The sequence below is a fragment of the Lontra canadensis genome, unplaced genomic scaffold, assembly GCF_010015895.1.
Source record: "Lontra canadensis isolate GAN:19392208 unplaced genomic scaffold, GSC_riverotter_1.0 scaffold47, whole genome shotgun sequence".
In the NCBI taxonomy this organism is placed as follows: domain Eukaryota; kingdom Metazoa; phylum Chordata; class Mammalia; order Carnivora; family Mustelidae; genus Lontra; species Lontra canadensis.
In genome coordinates this window covers 11326655-11349543 of record NW_022631041.1, presented here as the reverse complement: position 1 = coordinate 11349543, position 22889 = coordinate 11326655, and the positions used below count along the sequence as shown (strand labels likewise).

Below are 22889 nucleotides of genomic sequence, written 5' to 3'. Positions count from 1 at the left end.
AATCCATTTATCCTATTGGACCCTGCTAAACTACTTCATTTATTTTAGTTCCACAAGACTCTGCTGAAATTTAGTCTTTTTATTTATTTATTTTTAAAAAAGATTTTATTTATTTATTTTTGACAGCGAGAGAGAGACAGAGATCACAAGTAGGCAGAGAGGCAGGCAGAGAGAGAGGGGGAAGCAGACTCCCCGCTGAGCAGAGCTCCTGATGTGGGGCTTGATCCCAGGACCCCGAGATCATGACCCAAGCTGAAGGCAGAGGCTTAACCCACTGAGCCACCCAGTGCCCCTGAAATTTAGTCTTTTTAAAACCTTCCTATTGACTGCTTTCCTCCTTGAATTTCCCATGAGCAACTTTTGCTAAACCAGTTACCTAAGACTCATTTGTATCCATATCATAACTTACTATTATGTGTTTATTAGCTTCCTAATTCGATTATACGCTTCAGAAAGTTAGGGATTTAAAAAGTTTTTCCCTGAACATACTGCAAAGTGTGAGATTGATAGTAGGTAGCCAATAAATTATTGTTCAACAAGGAGTGAACTCATTAATATATTTTAAATATTTTTTTCATACACAAGGATTTTAGAGCTAGAGATAATCCAAAGCCAGTCCTTAACTTAAATGATGAAAAGACTGAGACTTGAAGTTATGTAAATTATTTAATAATGAATACAGCAGTTAAAAGATGCCCAAGTGGGGGCGCCCGGGTGGCTCAGTGGGTTAAGCCTCTACCTTCAGCTCAGATCATGATCCCAGGGTCCTGGGATGGAGCCCCTGCTCAGCAGGGAGCCTGCTCCCCCCCACCCCACCTGCCTCTCTGCCTACTTGTGATCTCTGTCAAATAAATAGATTAATAAAATCTTAAAAAAAAAAGATGACCAAGTGTTTCTTGATTCCTAACTATAATAATCAAATAAGGAATTATATTGAAGTGCTATCTTTTCTGTAGCTATTAGTTTTTGTACATTAAATTCCACATGAAGCTCTTCTACTATATTGTTTTTATAAACTGGTAGTGGATTAAGCATGGTTCCAGAATTGAAACCCATATCCAAATCAACACAAATCTCTATTCTGGCTTTCCTCTTTTTATTTAAAGGTGGTATAGGCAGGATCAAAGTAAGGATTGTAATCTCATTTTTTAAAGGAAAAGAAAAGTTGAGTAACTGATTTGGTAACTTTGCATCAGTAATTGTGAATTATTTTCACTTAGTATTTTCACACAAACTTATCTTCCTGACAAGGCTTAAATTAACCATTACCTACTTCACATTTTCCATATATCTAAATAGTGTACTGCCAGTCCTGATGTTCAAAAACCCTCTGAAGGAAATATTTTCTAATCTAGTCTAGTAATCTAATAATAATTTTCCAGTATTACAAACAAACCTCAAACTGATGTTTTAGAAAGGAAACTTTTGAAAATAACTTCTTTTTTTTTTAAGATTTTATTTACTTGACAGACAGATATCACAAGTAGGCAGAGAGGCAGGGAGAGAGAGGGGGAAGCAGGCTCCCTGCTGAGCAGAGAGCCCGATTCGGAGCTCGATCCCAGGACCCTGAAATCATGACCTGAGCAGAAGGCAGAGGCTTTAGCTCACAGAGCCAGCCAGGCACCCCAAAAATAACTATTCTGCTACAGAGGATGAACTTACGAATTTAGAAGCATTTCAGGTGTGCTCGAGAAGATCCAAAAAGTTTGATAGGCACCCAGGCAAGTTTCAGGTATATTTTTATGTCAGGATAATCACAAGTTACAGAACAAGAGTAAGGAGACAATGAGTGAGGAATCCTGGGACTGAAAAATGTTTGAAAGAAGTACAATGAATATCCAAGACTTTTTGAGTGTTTATTCTCAATAAGTTCTTTCAGGTGGCATACTATTCATTTAACCAATAATTACTAAGTATTTTCTATGTGCCAGTTACTAGTCCAGATACTGCAAGTACAGCAGTGAAGAAAACAGTTGTAAACAGTCATTATCTAACTTAAATCTTTAAAAGGATCATTACTGTGTGGAAAACAGACTCAAGTGTAAAAGTATAAGTAGGGAAGCCAGTTAAGGCTTTTGTAGTCATGCAAGCATGAGATGGTGGGTTGGCCTGAAGTGGTGGTAGCAGTAATGAGAAGTGGTCAGAGTCAGATTATATTTTGAAAGGCATACGTATTCAATAGGATTTTCTAATGAGTTAATTTATAGAGTATGATGGAAGACAGAGTTTTGGGCTTGAAATGAAAAAAAAAAAAGCCTTGGAAATAGGGAGTGGAGAGTAGAATTCAGTTTTAGTCATAAGTTTGAGATGCCCATTGGACATCTAAGTGGCGATGTCTGGGGTAAGGAAAAGGTCAGGCTGGAGAGTTGCCCACACACAAATGGTATTCCATGGCATTTGGATGAAATCACAAAAGGGCTGAATGTTTCAAAAAAAAAAAAAAAAAGGTGGTACTCTGAAATTTAGAGATTAGAGGACGAGGTTTCAGGAACCTAAAAACATTGCTGAAATGGAGAACCATCAAAAGGGTAATGAATAGAGGAAGCTCCTTAAGACTGCTATATATATATTATATATGTTATATATTATACTGTATGGCATTTATGGCTTATTTCCAAGTTAAAACAAAGTACATTGTAAAGGAGTGATCAATTATGTTAAATGTTGCTGATGGAAAGTTTAAATATTGAGACTGACAGCTTATTTAACAATGTAAAAGCCATTGGGGATCCTAGGAGAAGCACCAAAAGCCTGCCCAAAATGGGATTAAAAAAAGATTAGGAGAGAAAGAAAAGACAAGTATAAAGAGATGTTTTTCACTTTGAAAAGAAATGGGATGGTAACTTAAATGTTTGTTTAATATGGGAATATGTTTGTAAATTGATGGAATGATCTAATAAAAAGGGGGAAATTGTATTAAGTGACATGCAAATAAGGATTTACATCTATTTTAGGATCTGATTTATGTGAATCTTTGTTCTTTTTGGACAGAGCCATACGTGTCCTTCTTTAAGTGTATCGATCTATTGCCCAGTATATATCTTTAATTCATCTACTGGCTAACCTTTAACCCTTTAAGCAGTACTAGGGGATCAGTAAAAAATTAAAAACAAAACTCTGTTCTTGAGAAATTTACAATCTAGACAGAGAGAACCTAAGACAGCACATACAACTTTAACAAAGTGCAAATTCTAGACAATCTAATTTTTAAAAAATTGTATCTCCGGGTATTGATACCTGGTAACTGTCCTCAGGGATTTGATCACAGTGCATAATACAGAGAGGAGATTAAGCCCCTCCGTCCTTATCTGGGGAAGAGATGAATTGGCTATCTATAAATCTTGGTGAGGACGAGAACCTGAACTGGGGAAGATAACTTGGTGAATCTAACCCAAAAGATGAGAATAGTAATCCTGATATTACTAATTTTTATCTACACATTTCACCTGTACTGAATCCATGTATCATTCACTTTCTATCTGAAATCACAGTGGAATAATTAGTTTGTAAAAAGGTGGAAAGGTAAATATTTTTACACAGGGTAAATATGTTTATATATACATATACACATTTGGTGGGCACAGAGAATATATTTGCAATGTGACAGTATTTAGGCAAAACTGATAGAAGATAGGCTGTGTACGATAATCGCTCTGCCTAGCAACGCCAATCAAGGAAAGTGCCCTGTTCGACCTGAGACTGTGGGACTTAAGAGCCCAGATTTTCCATTCCATTTCTTGCCCCACAATTAAATTTCCCCCCTCTTTTCAGCATTTTCCCAGACAAGGAGAAATGAGCGAACAGCTTCTGCAATTTCAGGACACTGTGGTAGCGTTTCTTGCGTGGGGAGTTCTGCAGCATCCAAAGGTACAAGATAAAGATTGGTATCTCGACGCAGCTCCTTACAGCATATACCCAGCACAAGGACCAATAACGCCCTCACAAAGTTTCGTCAGCGGAGAAAACGGACTGTATCCGTGTAAGAGGCGTTATCCTTTTTGTTTCGTATTTCATGCAGCTTCATAACAGTTGAGCCAACCCAGTGTTCTTTCAACGTCTTAACAATAGTTCCGAGTTTGCCAAGTTTTAAAAACAACTTCTCTTTCTAAATACACTAATTTTCTACGATAGGCCTCATATTAATTTTACGTAAGCTAGTTAAAAAGTACATAACACTTGACTTTTAGCCTCACTGGTCTCAAAAGTCGTTTGCTTTTCCCAGCCTTAGCTCCAGCGACCGCCGCCTAAAAGGCCTCGGCCAGGTTGGAAACGAGCCAAAGAGACAGAAACGGCCTATCGGCTAGAGCGTCCAGAGCCGTTCAGCCGCTCTCGCTTTTCTTTCACTCTCTATGGTTAGAGAAGCTCAAGCCCAGCCTCCGCCCGGAAATATTTGTGTTCCCTGACCTTGCGCAAGGCCAGAAGGTAGTTCCGGTTCCGGTGTGGAGAGTTTCGTTCTTGGTGGTCGGTTGTCGCGGTTGGTGGGTATAAACTGAGCCAAGATGCTGCGGAATCTGCTGGTGAGGAGCTTCTTAGCTTGGGTTCTTATTACGGGGCGGGAAGGTCGGGAGTGGAGGCTAAGGGACCTTAGCTGAGACCTTAGCTAAGGGACCTTGACGGAGAAACCTCTCCTGGGAGGGAAGAAAGGTGGAAAAAGGCGACTTCCGAAGTCACCTTGGTTCATGTCCTTTTCGCCTGCTGCTACTTTCCCTTCTATCTGTTCCTCTCGCCCCAGGCTGTGTTGGGTAGATGAAGGGAGTGGAGAGGCTGGGAAGGTGACCAGAGGTGAGTTACTCAGCCTTGGGTTCTTAGTGGCCACCCTTAAACCTATAGGTCATTCATGAAGTCGTTACCTCTGATACGAGTAAAACTAAAGTCCAAGTGGGAAGTTTCTGATAACCCGGAAGCCTCGGACAGAAGATGTTCCAATGGCATTTTGATAGGCTTTAAATTTCAACGTTTCTGAGCTTTGTGAGCATCAGAATGCGGTTTAAAAAGCAGGTCATTCACTTTTGGCTGGGACTTTGGGAGCAGCCATGGCAGAAGTGTAGTGTTGCTTTCCTCAGGTTCTGCAGTGTCAGTGTCCTTCACTCCTCCACCGGCTTTGACCATGTGAAATATTTTCCCAAAACTTCGAAAAAGAGAAGGAAAATGTAACTGTGACCGTTCGCTTTTGTAATTATTAAATAAGGTTTTTGTTTAGCCTCAGTGTATCATTTATTTTGGAATATAGAGTGCGTATTTATTTCATTATTTAATTCAATTGGATATATAATGCAGGTTTCTTTTTTAAAAGAATTAGAGCCTATTAAAGATTTGTTTTAGAAAAAAATGTAGTGGGAAATCATTTTAATTAAGTAGGAATCATGCCATTTTATTTTGGTATCAAATAATAGATTTTTAATAATATGGTAGAGTATTAAATGAAAATACTTGAACTTAGTGTATTTTGTAATCACTCTTTATTTTTGTAATATGTCAGCATTTTACTCAAGATTATATAATGCTACAATTCAGGTAAAGATGATTTTTTTTTTCTTTTGCTCAGAATCTGCATGAATTGCTACTTGAATGTGGTTTTTGGAGCCTGCAGAATTTTAATATAAAGGGTAGTGGATGGACAACCAATTGCAAAACTTGGCTGCTGGTTTAGGTTTCTTACTGACAAATTGGATATGTTTTAACTGGCAGTTTCCTCTTCTGTAATAGTAAAGATTGAAAGTGGTTGGTTTTGAAAGTTCCGTAAAACCTAAACCTGCCTAACATCTGTGAATTTTTCATCTCAGGCTCTTCGTCAGATTGCCCAGAGGACCATAAGTACTGCTTCACGCAGGCAGTTTGAAAATAAAGTTCCAGAGAAACAAAAGCTGTTTCAGGTACTGAAATGTTTTATAGACAGTTATTACTTGTAAGAGTAATTACTAGAACGTGGAGATAGGAAGTAAATTTGGCCATGTTTGATTGTTACTGATCCTGGTGTAATAGCAAAAGAATAATAAGCTATTGATAGCTAGCTAGGCATTTACTGTATACAAGAGGCCCTTGGGGAAGCAGAAGAAATGAGAGGGAAAGGGTATATCAAAGACACTTTGGAGAAGTTACATTGTGTTGGCACTCTTTGGGGTGGTTGCATGAGAATAGACAAACATAGAAACATAGAAAGGGCTGAGAAACAGAACAAATTTATATGTAGAAATTGAATGTATGTTAAAGGTGCTATTTCACATCACTGAGGAAAGGATACGATAAATTGGTATTGGAAAAATAAAGTTAAGTTCGATCCCTTCTGTATTGTATATTTTTTTTTTTTTTAAAGATTTTTTTTTATTTACTTGACAGACAGATCACAAGTAGGCAGAGAGGCAGGCAGAGAGAGACCGGAGGAGGAGGCAGGCTACCTGTTGAGCAGAGAGCCCGATGCGGGACTCGATCCCAGGACCCTGAGATCATGACCTGAGCCGAAGGCAGAGGCTTTAACCACCGAGCCACCCAGGTGCCCCTTCTGTATTGTATATTAAAAGATAAATTGCAGGGGTGCCTGGGTGGCTCAGTTGGTTAAGCATCTGCCTTTGGCTCAGATCATGATCCGAGGGTCCTGGGATCAAGCCCTGTGTTGGGCTCTCTGCTCAGTTGGGAGCCTGTTTCTCCCTCTCTGTGTCTGTCCCACAACCCCCTGCTACTTGTGCTCTCTCTCTCAAATAAAATCTTTTAAAGAAAAAAAAAAGATAAACTGCAGATAAAAATGCTTCTCCTGCAAAACATATTAGAAGAAAATATATTTTTTCCAGTTTTATTGACATATGATTGACAAGTAAAAATTTTATAGAGGGAACACTCTCCGTTTCTAAAATAAATAAATCTTGGGGTGCCTGGGTGGCTCAGTGAGTTAAAGCCTCTGCCTTCGGCTCAGGTCATGATCCCAGGGTCCGGGGATCGAATCCCGCATCGGGCTGTCTGCTCCGCAGGGAGCCTGCTTCCTCTTCTCTATCTCTCTCTGCCTGCCTCTCTGCCTACTTGTGATCTCTGTCTGTCAAATAAATAAATAAAATTAAAATAATAAAATAAAATAAATAAATCTTTTCTGCAGAACTAGTAGCATGAGAATATAAGAAAAGGCAAAAGATTATTCCATATAGGATTTTAATACCAAAAAAACCCTAACAACTTAAATACTCATTAATAGGAGACTAGCTAGTTCAGTTATGGTAATTTTGCACACTGGAATGATCTGTAACCATTAAAAGGAATAAGGTGGGCATAAAGGGACTGACAGAATGGTTTTTAAGATACCATTAAGTAGGGGCACGGGGGTGACTCAGTCGGTTAAGCAGCTGTCATGATCTCAGGGTCCTGGGATCAAGCCCCGTGTCAGACTCCCTGCTCAGCGCCTGAGCAGGCTTGGAATTTTCTCCCTATTCCCCGTGTGTGTGTGTGTGTGTGTGTGTATGTGTGTGTGCGCGCGCGTGCATATGCTGTCTCTCTAAAGTAAATATATAAATCTTTAAAAGAATATATTTGTGGATAGGTAACTTGCTGTTTTGTTAATGGTGGTTTTCACATAAGGAAAGATGGTGGGATAGAGTGGTTAGCCTTTATAAGTAGTTAAATTATTAGTGATATTTTTGTTTTGTTTTCCTGGGGTGATCTCTGGTTTTCCCAGATAAAATTTTAAGTGGTTAAAAAGTATTCTGTACTGATCTTCCTTGATTTCGATGGGTTATGTCATTACGTCATAATAACCCATCATAAATGGAAAACATTTTAAGTTGAAGATTCATTTAATATACTTAACCTACTAAATGTAGCTTAACCTACCTTAAACAAGCTCAGAACACATACATTAGCTTGAGTTGGGCAAAGTCATCTAACAAAGTCTTTTATAATAAAGTGTTGAATATCTTACGTAATTTCTTGAATACTGTACTGAAAGTGAAAAACAGAATGGCTTTATGGATACAAAATGATTGTAAGTGTATTATTGGTTGTTTAACTTCCTGACTGTGTGGCTGTCCGGGAGTTGTGGCCAGCTGTCACTGCCCTGCATCTTGAGGGAGTATCGTACTGCATATCACTAGCCTGGGAAAAGATAAAAATTCAGAATTTAAATTACAGTTTCTACTGAATATGTATTACTTCACAGCATTGTAAAGTTGAGAAATTGTAGGTTGAACCATTTTTAAGTCAGAGACCATTGTATGTTGCATAAAAATAAAATACTTACATTTAATAGATATATTAAATATCTACTATATGCCAGGTGCTGGACTAGGGGTTAAGGTTATAAACACCCCCCCCTTTTTTAAGAAAAAAATAAATCTTGTGATTAAAGTGTGATGGTTACTGATCTTTTTAATAATTCTGTTGATGAACTCAATCAGTATATTTTCACAGCTTTAACATTTATATATTCCTTGGAAAGAACATCTTTATTGGATCTCACTAAATTTAAGAGAAAGAATATTGACTTTTGGGAGTTCTTATTTTAATAATTTAGTGGATGTGGAGTCAGTCAGGAAAATTGTAGTCTTTTCATTTTGATGTTTGCAGTATTTTAATTCCAGGGGTTTAAGAAGGTGCTTAATTTTATATAAATGGGTTAGTCTTTTCTGAACTTAGTTGAAAACAGATCACACATGTATTAATTATTATCATTTTTTAATCTAGGAGGATAATGGAATTCCAGTGCATCTAAAGGGTGGAGTAGCTGATGCCCTCCTGTATAGAGCTACTATGGTGCTTACAGTTGGTGGTAAGATATTTGGAGTGCTTGACTTACAGATAAGTAACAGGAGGGATAACTAACAACATCTTTGCTTTTACTTTGCCAGTATTTTAACATAGGAAGTCTCTCTCCAGAATCTGAGATCATAATGCTTTGCATGTAAGAGATTCAAGAGGATGATTGATACATATTATATAAGAGCATTTTAATATCTTAAAAAAAATAAACCAGTAATGTTGGATGAGTATTTGTGACACAGGTAACTTTCTGAGTGTGCTCACGGTGGCCCTACAGACCCTGTACTCTACCCCATCTACTGTAACAGGGGCTTTTTTTGAACATTTTTACTGTGATACATAATAAAAAACATTTTACACCTACATTAAACATCCATGGTTATGACAGAAACAAAACCTGTATAGATCAATAGTTACTACTATACCCAAAAATGCTTTGATATTTTTTCTGTGGTTTGTGCAGGTCTGTTGTTCAATATTAGCAGTGGAATATCACAAATTGGTATACTCGGAGCAGAGTTAAGAATTTGAATGATTGCTCTCTGGGGGAGGAAGGGAAACAATATTTGGGAGATTACTGTTTGCTTGTCCTGTTGATAAGAATGCCACATAAAGGAATTTTTGTAACCCTTGTATTAAGTTTGTAATGTGTCCTTATATTAAACTTGAAGAAATTGTGTTAGTTACTCAAGATAATACTCCCTCTTTGTGGAAAAGCTGAAATTTGAGCCCTAATTACACAGTCCTTCTGCTCATGCCAAGGTGCTTTCTTTGGCTTAAATTGAATACAGTGAAGGGATATTTATGATTAAAGACAACAACTAGATAGTGGCATTTGGGCTCTCTTAAGATAAAGTCCTAAATTCTTTTTGATCAGTGTGACTATTTCTTAGGTATTCTGGTAGTTTTATTTTTTATTTTTTTTTATTATTTTCATTTAGCCAGCATATAGTACACCATAAGTTCTGGTGGTTAGTTTTAATAATTTTTCACTTATTAGCTATTAAACTTGATAATTTAAATGTGTCACTCTTGGTTTTACACTGATAATATACTTTAGGGAATGCTTGCATATTTTGACCTCTTTTTTGATATTTGAATCATTCTTAGCATTTCTCAGGCAATCTCAGGTTAAATTGGAAATGACCTTTACGTATGTTCTTAATCTTACTTAAAAATTTTTTTACATGTTACCAAGCTGACAAATACATTATTGTACTGTATCTAACACTTTCTGTAGAAGTTAACTGATACTAAATCTAGATTAGGGGTGCCTGGGTGGTTCAGTCGGTTAAGCTTCTGCCTTTGTCGGGCACTCCCCCTGCTCATGCTGTCTTTCTCTCTCCCTGTCAAATAAGTAAAGTCCTTAAAAAAAAGAGATTAGATGTGTTTAACATATATTTATTTTAAATTTTGCCAGTACCTATCAAAATACTTTTATGTTCCCATAGAAGTAGTCTTAATGCCAGACTTGACTCTCTCCTGTGACTTTTTAGCTGGAATATTAGGTTTCCATGTAAATCTCAGATTTTCTTATAAGTTCTTTTTTTGTTTCTTTTTATTTTTCAGGAACAGCATATGCCATATATCAGCTAGCTATGGCTTCATTTCCCAAGAAGCAGGATTGACTCCAGTTTATCATCTCAGCAGGCAGTTGGGTCAGTTTCGTTCAGCTCTCTATGGACCAGTAACTGATAAATAATAAATGAGTTATTTGGGGATCAATATTTATTGACTTATACTAACTGCCACCAATAAAGCAGTCTTTACCATGCTTTGTCTTATATTATCACTTTATACCAATAATTTTAATTTTTGATCAGCCTAGTAAATCTTAGGTAGGGACCAAAAAAAAAATGGTTCTTTTGTCATTGGGGTCATATAAAATACCATTGTGATATTAGTGACATTTTATTTATATAAATTATTTAATATAATATAGCAGCTCAGACTTATACAGTGAATGGCCTTAAATGACTGTGACCCTTGAAAGTATATTTCTTTGAATTCCTTCCCTCCCTAGAATCTAGGGTTAGTGGAAGCAGATCAGTTTTGGCTCCTGGGATTCAAGTGTCTTTCTTTTTCTCAGCTATGTTGCATATGTTTAAATCTTGGGTGTGTTTTGCAGCTTAGAATTAGGCTTTAGTAGAGAAGCTATAAAATAATTCAGGACTTGTTCTTTCACACTAACAGTGGGCTTCTGTTATTCTGTAACATAAAGGGTAACTTCCCATAAAATACTTAGTTCATTTCTTTCTTTCTTTTTTTTTTTTTAAGATTTTATTTATTTATTTGACACACAGAGATTACAAGTAGGCAGAGAGGCAGGCAGAGAGAGAGGAGGAAGGAGGCTTCCTGCTGAGCAGAGAGCCCGACTTGGGACTCCATCCCAGGACCCTGAGATCATGACCTGAGCTGAAGGCAGAGGCTTAACGCACTGAGCCACCCAGGCACCCACTTAGTTCATTTCTAAAAGCAATTTAGGGGAACTTAAGAAGGAGTCAGGCTTGGTCATCTCCTCTGGTACGTGTATGTTTGTAACACTGCAGTTTAGAGACTAGGTGCATTCATTCGATCTAGGGGAAATCAATAAGTAAAAGTTTATAAACTTCAGTTTCTGGGGATGCCTGGGTAGCTCAGTTGGTTATGTGTCCACCTCTTGATTTCAGCTCAGGTCATGATCTCAGCGTTGTGAAATCAACCCCCCCTGTTAGGCTTCTCACTGGTTGTGAAGCCTGCTTAAGATTCTCCCTCTTTGCACCAATCTTTATCCCCTCCCCTGCCGCTTCTCTAAAAAATAAATTTCAATTTCTGCATAAAATTCAAGAAAAGTAATACATTTGCGAAAAATGAGTCAAATGTGAAATAGCCAATCTAAGTCTTCATGTTCAAACATTAAAGTATAAATCCATTTCAAAAGGTACCTAATAGGAGATGTCTCAGCCTTGAATCTCATAGACTAGAAAGGATCTTGGTAGCCATACCATGCAGGAATGCCTAACTTCTGACAGAATCCTATTACTAATACCAGCAAAGAACACTGCTTTAGAAGGAAAGGAGTAGAGTAAATAACAGACATCTTTAAATGCTGAGAGAGTTCTTAGGTTGGGCTGGAATTTGGTCCAGTTTGGTGATTTGGAGCTAAAAAGCAACCACTGGTAATATTTTGAAACAAGCTATATTTGTCAGCATCTTACAAAGAACTTAACTTCCCGTAAATGTGATTTGAAATGCTTTTAATGACATTTAAAAGGCATGGCTATGTAGTAAAAAAGTGATACCCTCTGATAGCCTTTATCTCAATATTGTGAGAGGTGCTTCTATACTATTTCTGACATAATTTAGAAAACATTTTTCCTGTGAAAATGTTCTGTTTGGGCTATACTAATATGGCAAGATTGGATAAAGTAAAAGTAAGTTGAGCACTTAAGATACTTGAAAATTTTTAAAAATAAATGCTGGATTTAAGTATTTGCCCTTCACTTAAAAAATCTGCATTGTAACCAGGAGTGGAGATGGGGAGGGACCAAGGGCCAAGATTCCAGAGTAAGGGTTGCTGGACAGAGTCCTGTGAAAATGTGCTATACTTAGCATTTATTGAAAGAGCTGTTAAAATTATTGATAGATTTCAAAGACTAACCAAAAGTCCTTAGATTAGAGTCCTTAAGAGGTGTTGAAAATGTGGCCTTTGGGATACAAACTTCATTCCAATCTCCTATCTTTTTCAGACAGTATGGTCTCTTTGAGATTAGTACCCATTAATAAGTCGAAGGAATTCTGTGATGTTATCCCATTAATATAAATATCATAGGAGATACATCTAATTTTGTTATAATTGGTATTATGCTCAAAGTTACATTTGTAGTCTATAGCTGTTCTAAATGAAATTAAACTATTTACAAATGAAGAAACAAGCTCAGAGGGCATGCAATTTACACAAAGCTACAAATAAGAGCAGAAGATTTCAAATCATTCCAGGATACTTTATCTTATGATGTGTTTGCTTAAATGTTGACTGGGGTAGCTTCAACACACTTAACAGCGATGTACGCAAATATGAGTATCCTGCAGACTTCCATCTCCGCATACAGTCAAGCTTCCTGGAAGAGTGAGCAGGATAGTCTCCAGTTCCTACTCAGTTTCATTATTGATGCTATAATTTATAACCTCCCTACCTATTTAACATCTGTCTCTTCCACTTAACATTAAAGATCCAAACTAAGCATGCTGATCATCGACCATATTGCTCTGCTTCTTGGTGCGTGCATATTCATTTTTGACACTCCTGGTAAGCGCCCAAGATTCTGCTGGAAAGTTTGACATTCTCCCCTTTGCTCCCATGTTCCTTGTACTCACCTTCATCAAGACTTTCTTCCGGGCGCCTGGGTGGCTCAGTGGGTTAAGCCTCTGCCTTCCGCTCAGGTCATGATCTCAGGGTCCTGGGATCGAGCCCCACATGGGGCTCTCTGCTCAGCAGGGAGCCTGCTTCCCCCTCTCTCTCTCTGCCTGCCTCTCTGCCTACTTGTGATCTCTCTCTCTCTCAAATAAATAAAATCTTAAAAAAAAAAAAAGGCTTTCATCCCTTTGAATTCAAATTTGAAATACAGTTGGTAAGACTGGGAACCTGTATAACATTGTAGTTAATCATACAAATGACAGAAGACCCAGCTTCAAGCCTTGGATTACCATGGGTAGCTAACCTTGCTAAATGTTTATCCTCCTTCCTATAAATGGAATAATGCTTAATGCATATTTTTTTAAAAGACTTTATTTGGCAGAGACACAGCGAGAGAGGGAACACAAATAGAGGGAGTAGGAGAGGGAGAAACAGGCTTCCTGCTGAGCAGCTTCCATCCCAGGGCTCATGACCCCAGCTGAAGGCACATGCTTAACAACTGAGCTACCCAGGCGCCCCACTTTTTTTTTTTTTTTCTAATGCATGTAAAGCACTAAGGGTGACTTCTGATACATACCAAGTGTGCAACAAAAGTTAGTTGCTTCTGTTGTTAACTTTCTGGGGAAAGGGACAGTATCTTTTCATCTCCTATCCCTATAAACTAGACACAAAGCCAGGGACTATGAGCCTGTCAGGGCTTAGGTAGGACGGGCTTATAATTTGATCCACATCCTAGGTACTTCTGTCTTTCAGCTCTCCTTAGGGTGTGGTTTTCGTTCTTGAGAGAATCACTGCTAGGGCTCCAGACCATTTCCCTGCAGGAAGAAGGGTTGGTGAAAGAGGACACACTAATTGGGTGAGCTCTCTTTAAAGAGCCTTAGAAGCTCCAAACAGAGCCCTCGGCTTAGATGTCTTCGGCCAGAGCTCTGTCTCATGATCATGCCTGGTTTCAGAGTGGTCAGGAAATGTCTTAGCTGGGCAGATTGGCAAATGCAATTGGAATTCTGTATAATAAGGGGAGACTGAGTATTGGGTTGGCAACTAAAAGCCTTTCCCCCAGTTGTTTTTACAGTGGCATGAATCTTATGTTTAATATTTTATTTATTTGAGAGAAAGGGCACAAACAGGTGTAGAAGGAGAAGACTCCCCACTGAGCAGGGAGGCCGCCAGGGTGGGTGGGGCTCAATCCCAGGATCCTAAAATCATAACCTCATCTGAAGGCAGATGCTTAACCTATTGAGTCAGCCAGGTGCCCCTGAATCACATTTATTTAAAACATTATTTCTCGCCTTTCTCAGATTGAAGACTGCAAAAACTATAAGCCGTGCTTTACTGGGTGGTCATGAACCCTAGGAGCAGTGCTGCTGCGTCTCCACGCTTCGCGACCCCTGTGCCCAGGAAACCGCAGTCACACGCCAAAGCTATCCCACCTCACTTTACACAACAGTCCTGAAAGTTTAATCAAATGAGGCTATTGTACACATTTACATTGGAAAAAGCGGGCTGTCGGAAAGCCGGGTGTGTTGGTCCATTTAAGTAGTTTGCTCCACAGTTGGGGCATCTTTGCTTCCTCAGGGCGAAACGGCAGATGAACCCAAATGGGAACAAAATGATGGTTCAGAAGACGCCCTGGGAGGTGAAGGGTCCTCCGAAACCCGACTCTACGGATCGGGCAGCCTCCAACGACAACGGAATTGGCAGGATACCTGGTGGTATATCGACTGTGGGTGTTGTAGACGCTGGGGGGTTGGGTGGGTGTTCTGTGACCGGTGAGTGTGGGGCGGCCGCGGGGGCGCGGTAGCCACGCGGGCCGCTGGCGAAGTCGCCGACCAGGCGTCCAGGTAGTAGGCGAGCGGCCGCCCCTGTAGCAGGTGCTCGCTGTCCTTTGCCCGCGGCGCCCCGCTCCTGCCCGGACTCCCGCCAGGACTCCCGCTCCAGCGCCGACTCGGACTAGGGACATCATGGCTTACAGGCTGTTAAAAAAAAAATCAACACCGAAGAAGACTACCTGGAAGCATTTCGGTTCCTAGCTCTGATTTCTGATGCCCACAACCATATCCATGCCTGTTCTTAGGCTTGGTTGCAGTCCATTGGCAAATAACTTCCCCATTTTGCTTAAATTAGTTCTGGTGGGTTCCGCAGCCGGCAACCAACAAAAGCAGGGTTTCCTGACTTTCCCACTAATATTGTATCATCTTATGGAACCACAACTGTACCATTTACCCTAAACAGTACTTAGATGATTAATAAATGGTGACCATTACTGGTCTTTTAGGGCAGACAGGAGTGTTTCAAAAAGATTTCCTTAGGGAACACAAATGCAAATGGATACGGAGAATACAAGAATGATAAAAACAAGAATTATGATGCTGTTATAGGCACTTTGTTTCAGGGTTTGCAGAGATTCCTTCCTGCTGTTTGAGAGAGTTTTGCATAAGCTCCCCAAAGCTGGCAATTCCACAGGCATCTAGACTGAACTTCTTGGGTCCTGGATACATTCACGTGGAGAGCAACATGTTGTAATCCACTACCAGGACTCTTCTATATATACACCAAGATTAATCATTCAGGTTAAGAGATAACTGAGTGCCTACTACGTGCCAGACACTGTCGTATGTGTCTGGGAATCATGGGTGAACAGAGTTTACATGAGAGTGAAAGGTGGCAGGAAAGAATGTGAAAAGGTAGTAAGTTCTTAGCGGAAAAAGACCAACAGGGAGAGCTGGCATGTGGGTGAGGTAATTGGGGGCAGTGGTAAATAAGGTGTGAGGATAACTTTTAAATAAAGACTAAAAGGTGAGGATTGTTAGTCACTCAGATATATGGGGGGAAAACATTATGGGAAGAGGGAACAGTCTTGAGCAAATGCCTTAAATCCCTCGCATGTTCAGGGAAGAGGATGGCAATACCAGTTCTCGATGAAGAATGAAGAGAAGTCAGAGAGGTAAGGAGGGACCACACTAAGTGGGGACTTGAGACTGTTGTAAGGACTTTGGCTTTTACTTTGAGGGATATGGGAAGTCGTTGCAGATTTTTTTGTTTCTTTTGTTTTGTTTTTGTTTTTTTGCAGAAGACGGACTTACATGTTTTTAAGGGGATTAGCTTGACTATGATGTTGAAGTAGGCCATAGGGGGCCCAGGGTAGTAGCAGGCAGACCCATTAAGAAGCCCACTGCAACAATCTAGTTGGGAAATGTTGGAGGCAATGCACAGGTGTTAGTCATAGAGGTAATCAAAAGTGGTCAGATTATGAATAGAGGAGATCTTCATCAGACCCTGTCCTTCATCTATCCATCAGCCATCCATCTATCTGACCATCCAGCAACTGCTTATTGAAAACCTACTTTGTTCTAGTTAGAGGAGATAGACCACTATATAGATTCATAAGCATGATAATGGTCTATAGTAGGAACTGCCATAAAGGAATCAACAGTGTGATTTCTTAGGAAAAATGATGGAATGGAAGCTAGAGAAGGCCTCAGTTGAACTGAGACCAGAAAAAAAGGAGTTAGCTGTGATAAATGTCAGGAGAAAAGCATTCTGGGGGAAAAGGAAATTACTTTGCATGGTTGAATTGGAAAAAGAAGACAGAAAAATGTTGGAACATAGGAAGCTGGACAAAGCAGCAATTGTGATCTCTTCCCCAGTGACTATCACAACAAACGGCCATGTCCCTACACAGTCTCTAGATTGATCTTTTTTGTTTTCATAATATTATGCAACACAATCTGATAGCCATAGTACTGATTTAACAAGAAGTTTAAAAATAAATGAACATGTGGCCACTCAATCCCAGCCAGCTTTTTTAACTATTACTAGCAAGAACTAGAAACTAACGAAGTACAGTTAGCAACAGATTAAACACGCAGCAATTACATGCGAATTAGACTTTGGATCTAGATCTGTCTTATTCCAAAACCAATTCTTTTTTTTTTAATTTGGTTTATTTATTTGACAGAGAGGGAGGTCACAAGTAGGCAGAGAGGCAGGCAGAGAGAGGGGGAAGCAGACTCCCTGCTGAGCAGAGAGCCCCATGTGGGGCTTGATCCCAGGACCTTAAGATCATGACCTAGGCCAAAGGCAGAGGCTTAACCCACTGAGCCACCCAGGTGCCCCTTCCAAAACCAATTCTTTATCTGCTATGTACCATGTTACTTCCTAGGTGAGGAGAGAAGAAAAATACTTAAGACAACTTTACTCATTTCTCCCCACCCCAAAGACTTTGTTGTCTTTGAACACTGCTCGTCATTGATGCAACATTATATTATGTTTGATAAATCTGCATCTGAATGATGGGCAACTTTTTATTCTCTCTCTTTTCTTTTTTTTTTAAAATTTTTTATAAACATATATTTATTTTTTCCCCAGGGGTACAGGTCTGTGAATCGCCAGGTTTACACACTTCACAGCACTCACCATAGCACATACCCTCCCCAATGTCCATAACCCCACCCCCCCAACCCCCCTCTCCCCAGCAACCCTCAGTTTGTTTTGTGAGATTAAGAGTCACTTATGGTTTGTCTCCCTCCCAATCCCAACTTGTTTCATTTACTCTTCTCCTACCCCATTAACCCCCCATGTTGCATCTCCTCTCCCTCATATCAGGGAGATCATATGATAGTTGTCTTTCTCTGATTGACTTATTTCGCTAAGCATGATACCCTCTAGTTCCATCCACGTTGTCGCAAATGGCAAGATTTCATTTCTTTTGATGGCTGCATAGTATTCCATTGTGTATATATACCACATCTTCTTTATCCATTCGTCTGTTGATGGACATCTAGGTTCTTTCCATAGTTTGGCTATTGTAGACATTGCTGCTATAAACATTCGGGTGCACGTGCCCCTTCGGATCACTACGTTTGTATCTTTAGGGTAAATACCCAGCAGTGCAATTGCTGGGTCATAGGGTAGTTCTATTTTCAACATTTTGAGGAACCTCCATGCTGTTTTCCAGAGTGGTTGCACCAGTTTGCATTCCCACCAACAGTGTAGGAGGGTTCCCCTTTCTCCACATCCTCGCCAGCATCTGTCATTTCCGGACTTGTTAATTTTAGCCATTCTGACTGGTGTGAGGTGGTATCTCATTGTGGTTTTGATTTGTATTTCCCTGATGCCAAGTGATATGGAGCACTTTTTCATGTGTCTGTTGGCCATCTGGATGTCTTCTTTGCAGAAATGTCTATTCATGTCTTCTGCCCATTTCTTGATTGGATTATTTGTTCTTTGGGTGTTGAGTTTGCTAAGTTCTTTATAGATTCTGGACACTAGCCCTTTATCTGATATGTCGTTTGCAAATATCTTCTCCCATTCTGTCAGTTGTCTTTTGGTTTTGTTAACTGTTTCCTTTGCTGTGCAAAAGCTTTTGATCTTGATAAAATCCCAATAGTTCATTTTTGCCCTTGCTTCCCTTGCCTTTGGCAATGTTCCTACGAAGATGTTGCTGCGGCTGAGGTCAAAGAGGTTGCTGCCTGTGTTCTCCTCAAGGATTTTGATGGATTCCTTTCTCACATTGAGGTCCTTCATCCATTTTGAGTCTATTTTCGTGTGTGGTGTAAGGAAATGATCCAATTTCATTTTTCTGCATGTGGCTATCCAATTTTCCCAACACCATTTATTGAAGAGGCTGTCTTTTTTCCATTGGACATTCTTTCCTGCTTTGTCGAAGATTAGTTGACCATAGAGTTGAGGGTCTATTTCTGGGCTCTCTATTCTGTTCCATTGGTCTATGTGTCTGTTTTTGTGCCAGTACCATGCTGTCTTGATGATGACAGCTTTGTAATAGAGCTTGAAGTCCGGAATTGTGATGCCACCAACTTTGGCTTTCTTTTTCAATATTCCTTTGGCTATTCGCGGTCTTTTCTGGTTCCATATAAATTTTAGGATTATTTATTCCATTTCTTTGAAAAAAATGGATGGTACTTTGATAGGAATTGCATTAAACGTGTAGATTGCTTTAGGTAGCATAGACATTTTCACAATATTTATTCTTCCAATCCAGGAGCATGGAACATTTTTCCATTTCTTTGTGTGTTCCTCAATTTCTTTCATGAGTACTTTATAGTTTTCTGTGTATAGATTCTTAGTCTCTTTGGTTAGGTTTATTCCCAGGTATCTTATAGTTTTGGGTGCAATTGTAAATGGGATGGACTCCTTAATTTCTCTTTCTTCTGTCTTGTTGTTGGTGTAGAGAAATGCGACTGATTTCTGTGCATTGATTTTATATCCTGAAACTTTACTGAATTCCTGTACAAGTTCTAGCAGTTTTGGAGTGGAGTCTTTTGGGTTTTCCACATAGAGTATCATATCATCTGCGAAGAATGATAGTTTGACTTCTTCTTTGCCGATTTGGATGCCTTTAATTTCTTTTTGTTGTCTGATTGCTGAGGCTAGGACTTCTAGTACTATGTTGAATAGCAGTGGTGATAACGGACATCCCTGCCGTGTTCCTGACCTTAGCGGAAATGCTTTCAGTTTTTCTCCATTGAGAATGATATTTGCGATGGGTTTTTCATAGATGGCTTTGATAATATTGAGGTATGTGCTCTCTATCCCTACACTTTGAAGAGTTTTGATCAGGAAGGGATGCTGTACTTTGTCAAATGCTTTTTCAGCATCTATGGAGAGTATCATATGGTTCCTGTTCTTTCTTTTATTAATGTGTTGTATCACATTGATTGATTTGCGGATGTTGAACCAACCTTGCAGCCCTGGAATAAATCCCACTTGGTCGTGGTGAATAATCCTTTTAATGTACTGTTGAATCCTATTGGCTAGTATTTTGGTGAGAATTTTTGCATCTGTGTTCATCAAGGATATTGGTCTGTAGTTCTCTTTTTTGATGGGATCCTTGTCTGGTTTGGGGATCAAGGTGATGCTGGCCTCATAAAATGAGTTTGGAAGTTTTCCTTCCATTTCTATTTTTTGGAACAGTCTCAGGAGTATAGGAATTAGTTCTTCTTTAAATGTTTGGTAGAATTCCCCTGGGAAGCCGTCTGGCCCTGGGCTTTTGTTTGTTTGGAGATTTTTGATGACTGTTTCAATCTCCTTACTGGTTATGGGTCTGTTCAGGCTTTCTATTTCTTCCTGGTTCAGTTGTGGTAGTTTATATGTCTCTAGGAATGCATCCATTTCTTCCAGATTGTCAAATTTGTTGGCATAGAGTTGCTCATAATATGTTCTTATAATTGTCTGTATTTCTTGGGTGTTAGTTGTGATCTCTCCTCTTTCATTCATGATTTTATTTATTTGGGTCCTTTCTCTTTTCTTTTTGATAAGTCTGGCCAGGGGTTTATCAATCTTATTAATTCTTTCAAAGAACCAGCTCCTAGTTTCGTTGATGTGTTCTATTGTTTTTTTGGTTTCTATTTCATTGATTTCTGCTCTGATCTTTATGATTTCTCTTCTCCTGCTGGGTTTAGGGTTTCTTTCTTGTTCTTTCTCCAGCTCCTTTAGGTGTAGGGTTAGGTTGTGTACCTGAGACCTTTCTTGTTTCTTGAGAAAGGCTTGTACCGCTATATATTTTCCTCTCAGGACTGCCTTTGTTGTATCCCACAGATTTTGAACTGTTGTATTTTCATTATCATTTGTTTCCATGAATTTTTTCAATTCTTCTTTAATTTCCTGGTTGAACCATTCATTCTTTAGAAGGATGCTGTTTAGTCGCCATGTATTTGGGTTCTTAACAAATTTCCTCTTGTGATTGAGTTCTAGTTTCAGGGCATTGTGGTCTGAAAATATGCAGGGAATCATCCCAATCTTTTGATACCAGTTGAGACCTGATTTAGAACCAAGGATGTGATCTATTCTGGAGAATGTTCCATGTGCACTAGAGAAGAATGTGTATTCTGTTGCTTTGGGATGAAATGTTCTGAATATATCTGTGATGTCCATCTGGTCCAGTGTGTCATTTAAGGCCTTTATTTCCTTGTTGATCTTTTGCTTGGATGATCTGTCCATTTCAGTGAGGGGAGTGTTAAAGTCCCCTACGATTATTGTATGATTGTCGATGTGTTTCTTTGATTTTGTTATTAATTGGTTTATATAGTTGGCTGCTCCCACGTTAGGGGCATAGATATTTAAAATTGTTAGATCTTCTTGTTGGACAGATCCTTTGAGTATGATATATGTCCTTCTTCATCTCTTATTATAGTCTTTGGTTTAAAATCTAATTGATCTGGGGCGCCTGGGTGGCTCAGTGGGTTAAAGCCTCTGCCTTCAGCTCAGGTCATGATCCCAGGGTCCTGGGATCGAGCCCCACATCAGGCTTTCTGCTCAGTAGGGAGCCTGCTTCCCTTCCTCTCTCTCTCTGCCTGCCTCTCTGCCTACTTGTATTCTGTCTGTCAAATAAATAAAATGTTTAAAAAAAAAATAAAATCTAATTGATCTGATATAAGGATTGCCACTCCTGCTTTCTTCTGATGTCCATTAGCATGGTAAATTCTTTTCCACCCCCTCACTTTAAATCTGGAGGTGTCTATGGGTTTAAAATGAGTTTCTTGTAGGCAACATATAGATGGGTTTTGTTTTTTTATCCATTCTGATACCCTGTGTCTTTTGATTGGGGCATTTAGCCCATTAACATTCAGGGTAACTATTGAGAGATATGAATTTAGTGCCATTGTATTGCCTGTAAGGTGACTGTTATTGTATATTGTCTCTGTTCCTTTCTGATCTACTACTTTTAGGGTCTCTCTTTGCTTAGAGGACCCCTTTCAATATTTCCTGTAGAGCTGGTTTGGCGTTTGCAAATTCTTTCAGTTTTTGTTTGTCCTGGAAACTTTTAATCTCTCCTTCTATTTTCAATGATAGCCTAGCTGGATATAGTATTCTTGGCTGCATGTTTTTCTCGTTTAGTACTCTGAATATATCATGCCAGCTCTTTCTGGCCTGCCAGGTCTCTGTGGATAAGTCTGCTGCCAATCTAATATTTTTACCATTGTATGTTACAGACTTCTTCTCCCAGGCTGCTTTCAGGATTTTCTCTTTGTCACTAAGACTTGTAAATTTTACTATTAGGTGACGGGGTGTGGACCTATTCTTATTGATTTTGAGGGGGGTTCTCTGAACCTCCTGGATTTTGATGCTTGTTCCCTTTGCCATATTGGGGAAATTCTCTCCAATAATTCTCTCCAATATACCTTCTGCTCCCCTCTCTCTTTCTTCTTCTTCTGGAATCCCAATTATTCTAATGTTGTTTCGTCTTATGGTGTCACTTATCTCTCGAATTCTGCCCTCGTGGTCTGGTAGCTGTTTGTCCCTCTTTTGCTCAGCTTCTTTATTCTCTGTCATTTGGTCTTCTATATCGCTAATTCTTTCTTCTGCCTCATTTATCCTAGCAGTGAGAGCCTCCATTTTTGATTGCACCTCATTAATAGCTTTTTTGATTTCAATTTGATTAGATTTTAGTTCTTTTATTTCTCCAGAAAGGGCTTTTATATCTCCCGAGAGGGTTTCTCTAATATCTTCCATGCCTTTTTCGAGCCTGGCTAGAACCTTGAGAATCGTCATTCTGAACTCTAGATCTGACATATTACCAATGTCTGTATTGATTAGGTCCCTAGCCTTTGGTACTGCCTCTTGTTCTTTTTTTTGTGGTGAATTTTTCCGCCTTGTCATTTTGTCCAGATAAGAGTATATGAAGGAGTAAATAAAATACTGAAAGGGTGGCAACAACCCCAGGAAAATATGCTTTAGCCAAATCAAAAGAGATCCCAAATCTTGAGTGGGCGGGGGGAGGGGATAAAAAGAGGTTCAG

General features: G+C 39.2%; 1 protein-coding gene and 1 pseudogene across 1 annotated transcript; one reads left to right on the top strand and one right to left on the bottom strand.

Annotated features, from left to right (window-relative positions):
- Positions 1–4389: 4389 nt before the first annotated feature.
- Positions 4390–10510, top strand: LOC116876802 (cytochrome c oxidase subunit 7A2, mitochondrial). The gene is made up of 4 exons (XM_032873168.1): positions 4390–4517; positions 5784–5873; positions 8662–8746; positions 10306–10510. The coding sequence occupies exons 1-4, from the start codon at positions 4500–4502 to the stop codon at positions 10362–10364; spliced, it is 252 nt and encodes an 83-aa protein (XP_032729059.1). The 5' UTR covers positions 4390–4499; the 3' UTR covers positions 10365–10510.
- Positions 10511–14593: 4083 nt separating this feature from the next.
- LOC116876705 overlaps positions 14594–22889 on the bottom strand; it is a 32389-nt pseudogene continuing 24093 nt past the window's right edge.

What these genes read in the sequence shown, in the direction of transcription:
- LOC116876802 (XM_032873168.1), top strand. An exon ending in AGAAACAAAAGCTGTTTCAG is followed by an intron (nt 5,874 to 8,661) that starts GTACTGAAATGT and finishes TTTTTAATCTAG; the next exon opens with GAGGATAATGGAATTCCAGT. An exon ending in TATGGTGCTTACAGTTGGTG is followed by an intron (nt 8,747 to 10,305) that starts GTAAGATATTTG and finishes TTTATTTTTCAG; the next exon opens with GAACAGCATATGCCATATAT.